This window comes from Terrapene carolina, unplaced genomic scaffold (assembly GCF_002925995.2).
Source record: "Terrapene carolina triunguis isolate 2854851 unplaced genomic scaffold, T_m_triunguis-2.0 Scaffold231, whole genome shotgun sequence".
NCBI classification, from domain to species: Eukaryota; Metazoa; Chordata; order Testudines; family Emydidae; genus Terrapene; species Terrapene triunguis.
In genome coordinates, this window is record NW_020664582.1 from 14,137,802 (window position 1) to 14,152,435 (window position 14,634).

At 36.3% G+C, this 14,634-nt stretch overlaps 1 protein-coding gene across 1 annotated transcript in view; it reads right to left on the bottom strand.

The window, feature by feature from the left end:
• Positions 1-14,634, bottom strand: part of APPBP2 (amyloid beta precursor protein binding protein 2) — a 34,309-nt gene that overhangs the window by 9,167 nt on the left and 10,508 nt on the right. Inside the window, exons 2-5 of the mRNA XM_026656440.2 lie at positions 12,064-12,152; positions 9,923-10,074; positions 9,067-9,190; positions 1,167-1,335 (exon numbers count right to left, since the gene is read on the bottom strand). Coding sequence (XP_026512225.1) covers positions 1,167-1,335; positions 9,067-9,190; positions 9,923-10,074; positions 12,064-12,152 — 534 coding nt within the window. The remainder of the gene's footprint in view (positions 1-1,166; positions 1,336-9,066; positions 9,191-9,922; positions 10,075-12,063; positions 12,153-14,634) is intronic.

Genomic DNA, 14,634 nt, shown 5'->3' on the forward strand with positions numbered 1-14,634 from the left:
CAGGCAGCAGCAAAGACAAAAAAGCAAATACAGTACAGTACTGTATTAGCTCAGCTCTTCTATTCACATCCATAAGCTCACACCTTTTTTTTTTTTTGCAATATACAGTAGAACCTCAGAGTTATGAACACCTTGGGATTGGATGTTGTTAGTAACTCTAAAATGTTCGTAACTCTAAACAAAACATTGTGGTTGGTTCTTTCAAAAGTTCACAACTGAACACTGACTTAATACAGCTTCGAAACTTTACTATGCAGAAGAAAAATGCTGCTTTCCCTTTATTTTTTAAGTAGTTTACATTTAACACAGTACTGTACTGTATTTGCTTTTTTGTCTTTGCTGCTGCCTGATTGCATACTTCTGGTTCCAAATGAGGTGTGTGGTTGACTGGTCAGTTCATAACTCTGAGGTTCTATTGTAGTTATCTGTTTAATTATTGTGAAATATGTACCACAAGAAATTACAGGCAAATGTGCATTAGGCTATAAGATACCAGATATACACAAATACTAGAATAGCTTTTAAGAACATAAGGAAGAGAAAAAAAAAACCCAATGTAAAATGCTCTCAAATATAAAAATATATATTTAGGGAGTTTCTTCATTATGTTTATGTATTTCTTAAAGCCAAGTCATTTTAATTATTTGGAGCAACCACTTTTTAAATTGTATAAAACAGCATGACAGTTTTCTGTATGTTACCAGTACTTCTGGGTTCTGCAGCCCATGTGTAGTTCAGGCAAGGCTTTGATAAAACAATGGGAGTTTTACTTTACCAACTAAAGTAACATTGGTCCCCTTGTGGTTCGTGTTAATTGATAAAAAGAAAGTATATTATCAGAGAATCTAATATGTATCAGTGCCCACTACCATACCAAGTACTGTTCTAACACAGTCTATCGCAAATAGCAAAGGAAATACAAAAAAACCTCAGTAAACAAAATATTTTTCTGTTAATCTCACACACACACACACACACACACACACACACACACACACACATACACACACACACACACACACACACACACACACACACACACACCCCCTTGTTTGTTCAGAAGTCTTTGTCAGAAAACCATCCCAGACTACCCACAGAGTCAGTGACAGGGAATCATAACAGGGTTAATGAGAACTCCCCTAAAGAAAAAAACCACCACCACTCACCTCATCATAGTGGCTCTTTGCAAAGAGCAGTGCACACAACTCCCCATAAAGTGCTGCTTTGTTTGCCTTTTGACCATGTTTTGCAAGTTTGTCCATATAAGACTGAGCTTGTTTGAATGTTTCTTCTCCCAAGTGGTATTTGCAGTTGCCATTTCGAACATGCAGTAATCTGAGGAAAATATATTAAAATGGTCTTGGAACAGTTTATACTATTTCTAAATAGCTTTCCATAATTGACTTCAATGTACAGCAGTATCAAAGATCTGTAATCTGATAGCCTAAATTATACTGGGGTTGGGCTATTGTCACCTCACAAAATTATGCTTGCTTTGAATCCAGTGCTGCCGAAGAAATATCAGATAGTGTGCTCTGTAATGCCATGTTTTCTGTTGACTCTTACAAAATAATTTTTACTGTTCGTATGTCTTAGATAGAACAACAAACGGTTCAGACATTTTAAAAACATTCAAACAATTGGGCTTTTTTTTGGTAACCTTAATAAAATCTATTCGGCCCTACAACTATCTCCAACATCACAGTTCTATGGTGAAGTAAAAACTATTTGCTAATTTTCTTTGCCTCTCCACGTCCAAAACCTCTCCATTCTCTTTACAAATGTATCCAATCCTTATTTTAAACAGCACTGTAACTCTTAAACATACACATGGAAGTTATTCTACAAGAGGCTTACATCACATCCCTGACACATGTGAAACCATATTAATTTGAAAGATAAATTCCCTATTTGTAAAGGCAGGGATGATAATGTTGTTTGGTCTTGATCTAAGCTCTGTGTGAAACATGCCCACAACAGCGCACTGCTGCCTTTGAGCGCATATTGTAGTAGTGATGATAATCTTCACTATACTGGAAGAAGTCTCTTCTAGCTCAGATAGACAAAAGAATAACTTATCCTTAATTGCTATGATCATAGTCGCTCTAGAAATACATTAGCTAAGTAGATAATGCTTTGTATTCCAAATATTACTAAGTGTTTCTAGGTGAGCATGTCTATGAGTTTGGAGAAGTTAGGTTAACAGTGGAAGCTACTGAAAAGTACAGAGTTACATAGGACCCTATATTTATTTGGTAGAAAAATTCTCTAAAGAGTTTAAATGTATTTACAGTAAAATCTATCTAGTAATGTAAATTCTGAACTCTTACTCTCTAAACTGTTGGGAGGTGGAAGAATTATGTAACTGTTTGTCCTGCCTGGCCAGCAATTGTTACTAACTGGTTATAGATTCAGCTAACTTCAAGTTTACAGTTTGTTCTCAATGGCTATGGGGAGTGAATAGCTACGTGCCTGCAAGAGTTCTAAATGAGGGAAGAGAAACAGTGGTTTCCATGTTTAGCCATTTTGTATGATAGTATCCATCATCCTAAATCACCCACAGGAGTTGATAACCCCGGAGCACCCACCCATTAGGGACAGATGCAACAGGGGAGAAAAAAGGCCTGGGTGACCCATAAAAAACAGAACTGAAACACAGGTTTTTCCTTATCTGCCATTCTAGCCTTGGTACATTTCAATCTACAGGATTAACAATGGCTTCTGGAGATGGAGCTACCACCTGCAGACAACAAATGCAGCAGGGTTGACGTCTGCTCTCTCTCTGTGTAAGCTAACAACAATTCCTCGAATCATCTATTTAAAATACAAACAAAAGGTTTCTGTACGTTTAAATTGATGTTTATTCACCTTTTTATACATTCGAGATGTGTGTCTTGTGTCATATTCCAAGCCTAAAGGCAGAAATGTTTCCTTATCCAATCACAAGCTAAGAAAAGAGACAACTGTGCTTCCTCAGCTACAGATGCCTGCCTTTTAGAACATGTGATGAGTATCTCCTTTGCACATCCTGAAAATCTGTTATTAGGAAAGGGGCAATATATTTTGACAGGTACTGAGAAAATAGAGCAAATCAGGAGGATGACCTACCATAGGAAATACAAGCAAACAATGAAGTGAAGTGGAGCAGAAATATATAACGTACTGAAAACAGGGTCTGGTCCTTTAAAAATAATGTGATCTGTCAATCAACTGCCCTGCAGCCACATAGCACACTCTTTGTATGGGTACATCTCCACTGCAGTGAGACACCCACGGCTGGCCTATGCCGGCTGACTCAGGCTCCTGGGGCGCGGGACAAGGGACTGTTTAATTGCGGTGTAGATGTTTGAGCTTTCCCAGAGCCCAGGCTCAAACCTGAGCCCAAGCATCTGCACGGCAATTAAACAGCTCCTTAGCCTGAGCCCTGCAAGCCCGACTCGGCAGCTTTTTAACTGCAGTGTAGACACATCCTATGAGGTTATGGTGGATTTTCTCATAGTCCATGCAGGGAAAAAAAAAGGGGAAGGATGAAGCTTTTGTCTAGATCCTTCTCTTCCTCTAAATCCAAGGATCTGTGATCATTAGATAGAGGATTTTAAAGTTATTGCTTTAACGTCTCCTGCAACAGCAATGTAATACAGCCAAATGCACCCTATAAATGCAGGCAGCCAGCACAGCTTCTCCCTATAAACGATTCACCCTATTGAAATGCATCATGGTAAATTCTAACACAAATTCCAGACAAAGAAATGTATTTAAAATTTTCATAATAGAGCCCAAGCACAAGGCAGGTGTATTCCAACCATATGAATGGCTACAAAGAAAGAACAAGCATTACAAAGAGATACCAACTTTCCAGCTAACTGCTAGATATTTACAAAATGACAACAAAGCTAAAGAATAGAAAATGTGATACAGAATAAGGAACACTGACTGTATAAAAACCTTCACATGGAACAGGACAAACCTAGCAGCAAAATGGAAGCTATGCAACAAGTAGATAATGAATCAAAGCATCTGAAGGAAGCACACTGCACACTACCCAACTTTTATCACCAAGTGTAACAGGAAAACCCACGTATAAGGGCTGATCTATATACACACATGCATGAATATAACAAAAGATGGGAATTAAAAGCAATTTATTTTGGATGCTAGTCTCTCTGTAGACACTTTCAGAATGAAAGTGACTAGAGACGATTTAGCTACAGTAAACCAAACTCAAAATGAAAGATGTAGAACTCCTAGAAATTATGCATATTAACTCTGCTTAATTTAAACAGTAACCTCCTATATTCATATATTACCTTTCAAAGAGCTCGAGTGTTTGCATAAGATTTGTGAAACTACTCATTTTTTTACATCTCCCAGCTCTCCCCATCAGAACTTCAGTGTCCGTAAGTGCTAAAATTAAACTATTTGCAGTGTCCCTCTAAAACCTGTCTCTTGATCCAATAAAAGGTATTACCTCCCCTATCTTGGTCTCTTTAAGACTAAGTTACTCTGTAACGAAGGCATAGAAAAACATTTATTAAATTTAACATTTAGTTTAGGAAAATCAAAGTTCAGATAAAATAAAGTAAAACTTTCATCCTGAAGGCAGGTGAATTTAGCAAGAAAACTAGGCAGATATTCAAAATATCATCATAATGTTGTATTGCATATACAGAAATATATGTATGCACATCCTACTATAAGCAATAATGAACTATAATCAATTATTAGAACAAGGAAGAAAATGCAACTTTGCACCACTGAATCAGCACATTAGATTAACAGTCAACAACAGACTGCTGCAGGAAGGACACTGCAGTAACACAGTCCTCAATCTGGCAATGTCACCTTATGCATCAGCAAGGCACAAAGCCAGCTAAAGGAAAAATAAAAACCTTTCTTAAAAAAAAAAAAAGTTATCCAAAATGAGATGGGAATCTTACAGGCTAATAATTTCAGTTGATCCAGCGTTACAATGTTGTTACCACATGTACCATGCAACCTAATCAGATGTGAGTATTTGCTCAGGTAAACATAATAATTAAGGAATATGATGCACAAATAGCAAAGTCAATTAATTTTAAAAAGTTACTGGGGTTGTGTGCACATAAGATACAGGAAGGCACGATGTTCCAGAACTTAAAAGTTTCTGTTCTGCTATGTCATCAGGTTCTGAGAGCCACTACAGGACAAGAAAACACTTTAAATCTGGAGTCACATGATCTGCTGTGGTGAGTCAACTTCTGTTAGTGCATCTAAACCAGTGTCTGGCCAAAGGCAATAACCAATAATCTGGAGGCTTCAGTCAAAGGTAATAAATCCCTTTAATATACCAGCTGGGTTTTGTAATTTGATCTAATTGTGTGCGAGTGTGTGTAAATCCCTACCAAAAGCCTGGGATTTTAGAAGATCAAGTACAGAACTAGAATAAGACACCTTAGGACATTTGAGAGTACCTCTGAAGCTTATACTAGTGACCTTTTGAATGTCTGGCTTACTAGCCTCTTGAGAATAGTCTAAAAAAAATTATTTTGTCAAATAAAATCAAAGAAAAACAACATTACCTGTGCATGCACACACCCCTTTTTTGGAAATGTAGACACCAGTAAGTACTAGCAGATAAAAGTGAAATAGTTACTGCAATTGGAAGAGTTAGCAGGAGATTGAACCAAAGAAGAGGAAATGGGAGGTCCAGACCAACTGGCTATGCTATGTAGTTTAGCATATAATATATATGTTCCTTTTGGTTTGTTTCCTTGCAGGTGAGAGAAGAAGAAAGCGTGTGTCATAGCAATAAATAAATAAATAAATAAATAAATAAATAAATAAATGTTTTCTGTGTGTTGTTCATAGTAATTTACTACAGCCAGTGCCACTAGTTCTAATATATGTGGCAAGCAAACTCCACACACTACTTCAAAGTAATGCAAGACCATATTCCTTGAATATTTTTAAACATAATGCTATTTATAATATCCTGTGTAAAAAGCCCAAACTTTAAAACCAGTTCCAATTGGACTCTAGATACTTTATTTAGATTCCCTTTTTGTTCCTTACTTAGGTGCGTAGGCTTAAGTTCCTCAGTTTTATCTACATTTTTCAGCTTTAATCTTTCCCAGCAACTTCATTAGAGCTGTTGTCCCAAAGCAGGTATCGCTGGCTGTCCTAGATAAAAGGCCAGTAGTGTCTATGTTTTCTGTCACAAAAACATGTTCAGTTGCTAACTCTCTTGCTGAGTAATGAGGCAAATAGCTGGAAAAATATGGACCTGAGAGCCTTCAACCTCAGTGTAACAGAATAATCTCTCCCAGTATATGTCAGATCTTCCCAAAAAAATAAAAATAAAAAATAAAAACTCCAACATCAGAATTACAAGAAGTACCATTGTAAGATGTGTTCACAAACTAGAAATAGGAACCTGACCATCAATATGCCCGTCTCAGTGAGTAAATATATTTTATTGCCTCTTTTCCTTTCCTCCCCATACCCACATGTCTATCTCCCTAACTTGTGTAATGTTTGCATTGTTTGCTCTTTAGGGTGGTGACCACATTTGTACTTATTAACTTGCTTATGACATTTCTAGGTGCTCAAAAAATAAATAAGTAACAGTTTTTCCCAAGACACTAGTGAGGAGTTCAGAGCATCTTTCTATTTTAATGCAATTGTATTTTTACAGAGTATTCATGTCTGTGTCTTCCTTACACGTCCTCCCTGACTACCAAGGATTATTAATTTTGCAGCCACGTTTCTGTAGTTTGAAATTCTTTGCTTCTTATGTTGAGAACAAATTAAGTTTAGAAGGTTCCAGATTCTGTGTGTACCTTCTCACAGAGATTTGTTGCTAAATCTTTCCTTTTGAGACTGAACAAGATAGTGCCCACTGTCTCCAATGAGAATTAGATACGGATGCTGAGAAAAACAGCAAAAATTTGTTCTATATTTAAACATATTTGGCTTCCTTGAAAACCTTTTGTAGGCAGAATATGGCAATTAGATTTAACAAGTTAAAACTTGGTAAAAAACAGCCTTATGATCATAGCGTTTGCAAAGAACGAAGCTACATACTCTTTTGTGAGGCTTTACCCCCTAAGATTAGTCTTTGAATTATTTCATTTGCTCAGGTTCACCAAGAACGCCCTGCCTATAGTAATTTTGCAGTGAACTGTGAGGGTCAATTGCAAAAAGCGGTGTACAAGTAATCTTATATTTAAAGTGCAGGAAAGGTGAAGTAACTAGTGTCATGTTATTAAAAACTGGCACAGATTATATTCCAAAATTTTCAGACTACCAGGAGCCACTTTTAGGAGACTGGTGTCAAATTTGCCTGCAATATACCTGGGGGATCTGAAGGCAAGATTTGATTAAATTTCCGTTTTTAAGAAAATTAAAAAATCCAACTTCTTTCTAATATACAGGCACAGTGGAAAGAGCAGGGAATTCTTTGCAGTGCAAAGAGATCAAATGGTAACACCAACTAATTTACTTAAATGTCTCATGCCTTTGAAGTTGTGTGTAATTAGCCCCCCCCCCCCCCCCTCCCCCCCCACACACACCCCCCCCCCCCCCCAAAAAAGGGGGGGGGATTTTTAGAATTATTTATTGTATATAGCATTTGTAAAAAGGGCTTCTTGGCCTGGCTATTTGATATGTCTGCAATTTGAACTCCCTGAACTTTTGTGTTGTTTTATTGTTTGTGGTATGGCTGAACGTAAAGAACTGTTTCCTCTTATGCTTCTGATCAAGGGACTTCATATTGAAAGCTAAGGGCCTGACTGCACTACAAGAACCATGGTTGTTCCCATGCGACCATAATTAACCAACATGTTTAAGGACATCCATATTGTAATACACGTTTGGGTTTTTGTTGCGAACATGAAAAGAAAACATGATTCTATAATTGTGTGGGTTCTGATACAGTTCCCTAATATGGAGAGGCATTTGTTTTGCTGTCAACACAAGCAATAAAAAAAAAAAAAACCCATGTCCTGGCATACAACTTTGCTAGTGCATAGTTATTCTTGCAGAATAGAGAGACTAATTGCATATTCTTTTGCTAGTTCAGTGTTGGCCTTTCAGGACTTCTTGAATTGAAAACTACTGAAGCGGAGTCATACTGATGAAACATACATAGTTTCCTGTGGGCTGTACTGTGCACAGTGTTGTGATACATTATACACTTAATGGTAACACAAATAAACATGACATATTATTTAATATCTTTGATAATCCTCTAGCTATCTAGAGAAAATTAGTACCTATCCGTTCATTATTTACGGTGAGAACCAGGGACCAAAGAAGCAACACAGGGTCCTGTGGCACCTTTAAGACTAACAGAAGAATTGGGAGCATAAGCTTTCGTGGGTAAGAACCTCACTTCTTCAGTCTTGCATCTTAAAGGTGCCACAGGACCCTCTGTTGCTTTTTTACAGATTCAGACTAACACGGCTACCCCTCTGATACTAGGGACCAAAGAGTTAGTAGGTATAGAAACTCCCGATTCAAAGGACAGAGCCTCATGGAATTTCCAGCAGATTTTTTTCTGTTTTCCATAGAATATAATCTTCATTAAAAAACATCCATCCCTTTAAGACCTTTCTGAATATAAACTGATACAATATTAACTCAGAAATCTAAGTCTACAATGTCAAGTATCAGAGGGGTAGCCGTGTTAGTCTGAATCTGTAAAAAGCAACAGAGGGTCCTGTGGCACCTTTAAGACTAACAGAAGTATTGGAGCATAAGCTTTCGTGGGTGAATACCCACTTCATCAGACGCAAAACTCATTCACCCTCTGTTGCTAAGTCTACAATGCTAACTTTTCCACTACTGACCATTTATCAGAAATATCCAGGCAACATATTTATCCATCACTTTTGAAAGCCATGGATATTGCCACAACGGGCAGTGGGACAGCTGGTTGCTATCAAAGAACGCAGGGATGTAATGACCAAAAAAAAAAAAAAAAAAAACTTGCAGTAAGATGCTTTCAGAACTCTTCAACATAAACAAGACCTAAAATTTACAATAATTTATGCAATAGGACTCAAAGTAGTTCAAGTCCAAGCTTACCTTACGCAACATTCTACTGCACGACACCAGTGAGGCATCTCATCATGAAGGGAACATAACTGATGGCAGGAACTGAACACTTTCTCAGCGTCACTGTACCAGCCAGCATCTGATAGGAACCCTCCTGGAAATTCAAGAGCAAACAAACCTTTGGACACCATTGAATCATTGTAAAAGATGAATTTTTCTTAATTGGAACTGCTTGTGAAATTTGTACTAATCTGCCCTTTCACTGCAGATTAAGAGTAAAAGAACAGGAAGAAGTGGGTATCTGTGCCCAAATTAAGATATAGGAAGTCAGTGCTACCATAATTTGGAGACAGGATGACCTTGCAGTGACATGTTCCTACATCACTTTACAAAGAAATATCGTGAGGTTCTATAAAACTGCATTCATATTATGGAGATCCTGTTGGGTTCAAAGACTCCATTTTGAAACAGTCCTTGGTCTGAAGGGGATGAAACGCAAATGTGGAAGGTTTCATCTTCAATCAAAATATAACTTATTGGTATTATGTATATTTCTCTCCCTTAGTTTTCTGTCAAACATATATATTAAATTAACTAGTCTTCACACTGTGTAAATATAATACCTGCCAAATTTCTAATCCCTTCTCTGTAATTAACAGGGTGTTGTTTAAAAACAACTCCACTGAATCAGAACCTGACCAGGAAAAATATATGTATATTTATATATACACAATATATTTTAGAACTGTTTCAAACTCCAAACCCATGTCCAAATGTAATCTTCTAAAGATGTTCTAAAATACTTTATTCTTTTATGCCTTTAATTCAAGTTTAATTTAAGCTAAAGCATCATAGTTAAATAGCCTTGTACTTCATTACCACTTACCTAAAACAAAACCAATCTGGATTGCTTTGTCTTTTACATCAGAGTCTGATTCTGCTATGTAGGAGCACCATCTACTGAATGAATAGGCCAGCACAGAAGCAACTTTTACTCCATGATCCATCAGAGCCTGAAAACAGTGATGAAGCAAGTGTCTGAAAGGAAAGAAAACAGTATTTATTTAATAAAAAAAAAACTTAAGTATTCCAGTTAATTGGTTCTTTAGTATTACAGACTCAAGTATGATAGTAAGTCATAAATACTAAAAAATATCTAAAATCCCCAGAAGATAGTGCCCAGACCCATCTACCTCAAGACCAGTAGTATACAGTTGTTGCATTGTACATTACAAAGTGGATTTATACAGTTCCCGAAACAGCGCAGGGTGTCTTAAACAAAAGCCACCTACACATGCCATTAAAAACAGCGAACAAAATTTTAGAACAGATTTAAAAAAACAGGAAATGATCCATCATTCTGAATTTCAACCAAAAGCCAATTTCACAGATGTGAAACATATTAGGAAGTCTGTTTCCAAAGTTCTTAATTAAACGGTGCAGAAACCAATAGTAAAAGGAGATTATTAAGAGTCTAAGACCAGGACAATACAATAAGGATAAAGGTGATAGCTTTTTAAAAAGTCAGTGCTTATTGTGGGTACAGAGGAAAATACAGCCTGAAGAGGCCAGTTAAAGTCTAACACAATGGGACTGTCTGAGAGATGGAGTTCCTCAGCTTGAGGAGTTTTTCCTATCATTTTGGCAGACAACCACATCTTGAATTACATGGGCATATAGGGACAGATCCTTCATTCATCTGCTATATTCTTACTGGTCTGATTTAAGTCTTTCAGAAAGGGTGAAGCTGAGCTTGCATTTAGCCTTTTAATACAGCATATGTTCTGTGGGGTAAAGAGAACTAAGAATTGCAGCCACAGAGCTTGTTAAGGCATAACATTGGAGGGTTGCCAAAGCCACCACAGGATTCACGTCTAGCATATTTTAGTTAAGTAAAACTAACAGAAAATTCATATTTGAACCAAATGCTACAAAGATTTTAATGGCTTTACCCATTTACCTAAAAATGAAGAGATGTGACAGAAACAGTGATCTGGAATTCAAAAGCCCTTCCGTGAAGTTGGAGTAGAGTTCTACTGTTCATCAGTAAAATATGAGACCAGAGGGGAGGGGCACATTCTTCAAATTTAAGACCAGGAGTGAAGGATAAGAGCTGAACACCCAGGTAAAATGCAGACATATTTAAGCTCTGAAGAATGGCATAAGTCAGTTTACTTGTAGTAATTTTATATAGTGCTAAAGACCAGCTGGTCCATAAAATTAGATTAGTTTTAAAGGTGTGTGTGTCTGTCTGTATTACACACCCACTGTATCCGTGCATTTCTTTGTATGGCATCACATACTGCTCTTATTTTTCCACGTTTTTACCTATCCCCTCTAAATGATTGTTAGAGTAATTTAGCACATGTACCTTCCATTGAACCCTCTGCTTCCTTGTGAAGCATTGCAATATAATTTTAAAGGGACTATTAAAAAAACAAAAAAAAGTGACAACCCTAACTGTGATCTGCCCTAGGCATCATATTGTTTTAGCCATCACAGTACTTAAAAACAGTGATCAGAAATGTTCTCTCTCTCCTGAATGATATAAACACAGTGACAATGGAATAGCATATTTTTTGGTGGGGGGAAGGGAGGAGGAAGATTTTACTTACTGATATTTTGGGTAATTTACAATAAGACATTACAATTACATTGCCCTGGCATGTATAGATACCCTTTGTAATGCAGAATTAACAATGTTAATTAACATATTCTACACTGACCATATATTGTTATATCAACAACATTCCCTTTTTCCCCCTGAAGTATTTAAACACAACCTTAACATACGGTGTGTACGTCTATCTAGCAACACACTCACCCATTTATATTCTCTTTTCGGGGGGGGGGGGGGGAAGAGAGAGAAAGCTGGATCTGTTCTGGGGGGCAAAGGGGAGAGTCTCAGAATAGAAAACTGAATTTCAACCTTTCTCCCAAGATATATCAATCGTTTCAAAATACAAGACATTAAAATGCAAGACATTAAAAATGAAATGTGATTGAGCAATAATCTAAGATAGTTACCTTTTATCTAAAGCTCGTAACACCTTTGCAAAAACTTCTAGTTCACAGAATTCACTACCCAACTGGCATAAGCGACCTTGTTGGTAAAGCTGGAGGAAGCAAAAATATTGAAAAATTGAAAATGATGAAATTTACTAAAAATTATATTAATAGTAAAACAGAAATTTTACATTAATAGTAACATATTATTCTAAAATCTTTACTTGCCACATCACCTGTGAACTACAGCAGACTGACTAGAACAAGGGTAAATAATCACAAGGGAGAGTTCAGTTACCAACAAACAATAATGTGCTATCACTGTATTCTGTAGAGAAACAGATGTAAAGTTTCAAGGAAAGAGATAAGGTGGACAGTAAGTCACAAAAGGAGTTATCCAGCACTCTGTTCTAAAACATCCAATATACCCTATTGTCCTTACTCTCGTTCCTTTATTGAACCAATTATGACCACAAAGATATCAGTTCACTGGGCAACACAGTTGATCACACAACTGCACCATTCACGCTTACAGTGAGGGCTAGCTAGGTGGAACAGGGGGATCCACCTAGGTACCCTGAAGCATTAGAATGGTTTTCAAATCTCAAAATTCAATTATAATCCCAGCACACTGCTTTTCAAATGCCATATGAAAGATCACACATTAATGCAGTCAGCCAACAAATCAGTAAACTTTTTAAAAAATTATTACCAATTCCTTTGATTCCCAAGACGCTCCATGATGGAAAGATGTTCACATTGTCCACTTGCAAACATACCAGCACAGACTGGGATTTCATTAGATCTCAAAGGCTAAACAGAATTGGTCTGTGTTCATTCTTAACTCTAACACCATTCTATAAAATGCATGGTGGCACATGAAGGGATATTGACAATTCAGAGCATGTCCCTACTTTATCCAGTGCTGAAACTGACTATAAACCAAATGAAAGTGAGTAGCCTTTCTCCCCCAGCCAACTACATTTTTGACCTGAAGTGATGTGACCGTTTTTCTTTCAAAGTCTGTAGAAAGAAGTATTTTAAAAACAATTTTAGATTTATTATTTACTCTACACTGTTTGTAGCTCAGAAATATGAGAAACTTCAAATCAGCATTATTCTTTTAACAGTTTTGTACTGTTGGGAAAAATCAGTCATTGCTTGCCAATCCTCTGATTCTTGTGGAGCATAGGCTAAGTTGGTTTGTTTACTACATTATGTACTTTTCTGTGCTCATCAACACACTTAGTTCTGAGGGGGGGAAGTTAGTTAAGAGATACTGTCAGGTTCTTTTGGTCCAAAATTTAAGTTAAGCTAAAATAGTTTTATTTTTTATATAAATTACATAACACTGAAACAGATTTGTTGGGATATATATTTTTTCTACCGTATTTGTACCCAGACACATAACATCAGTGTGTTCATACATGAGAAATAGAAACCTAATCAAAACAAGACTGATATAAGCTGAATGCAGAGCAGAAAGTAAGCTACATAAATGGTGAAGATTAAATTTAATTTTTAAAATTAAGTTATTAGAAATACAAGAAGAGAAACTCATTTTACACCATATGTAAATAGGATCGGCACACCTTTAATGGACAGAATTTTTTTTAAGTATCTACATAGGAGCACTTAATGTTGATTCTAGAAAACAGCAGGTTTGGATATTTTAATAAATCCTCCAACAAACCTGAAAACTCTCTGACCTAATAATGTCAATTGCAACAAACACATTTTCCTTTGAGTCATCTATTTTGTTGCAAAAATATCTCAACCCTTTTTAAATGATGTAAAGTTTCATATAATGTTACCCTTTAGATACATACTGCATTTCTTCTGTACTTCAAAAGGTTAAGGTCATCAAAGAAGGGGAGTAACTCATTGCACTATGTTCCTCTTTTGTTAGAGGGAGGACGTTGTATTAGAATAAATGCATAAAAGTAAATACTTCCATTTTCCTCAGCCTAGCTGTCTAAAAGTCAATGAAGTAACACCTTTACATCAAAGAATCTGAAGTTTATTTTCTGTAATTAAAGAATCGCTCAATCACAACTGGAATTTCAAAAACAACACTGGAGGCAGATGTCTTGCTGAATGAGGTCATTTGTGAAAAGAACTAAAAAAGTTTCCAAGCTGCATTAATATTGATTTAACAATCACAAATACTACTTTAGTGTTCAGTATTTACATTGCTCCATTAAAAAAAAAAAATCCAAGGTTTTTTCTTCTTCTTTTTTTGACAAGCCATTATTAAAGCAGGTTAAAAACCATTAGTCCCTTCCATGGGACTCCCACACTGCTAGCATCATAAACTCAAAACAGCCACCTCTAGCCCTGCACTCCCAAACATCAATTGTAATTAAAATCCTTTTTATAAAAATATTTCTAAAATACATGTACACAATCTTATAATGTATTTACTGTAAAATTTCACTTTTATTTTACTTGTGTTTTGATTTACAGGCTGATTAAGAGATGTGCAGTTTTTAGTCAATACGTTTATATAGATTTTTGACTGTGATTTTAAAATTATGAATACATGTATAATTTGGCTTGGGAAAAGTTACTGATATTTGCTTTTCCATGACT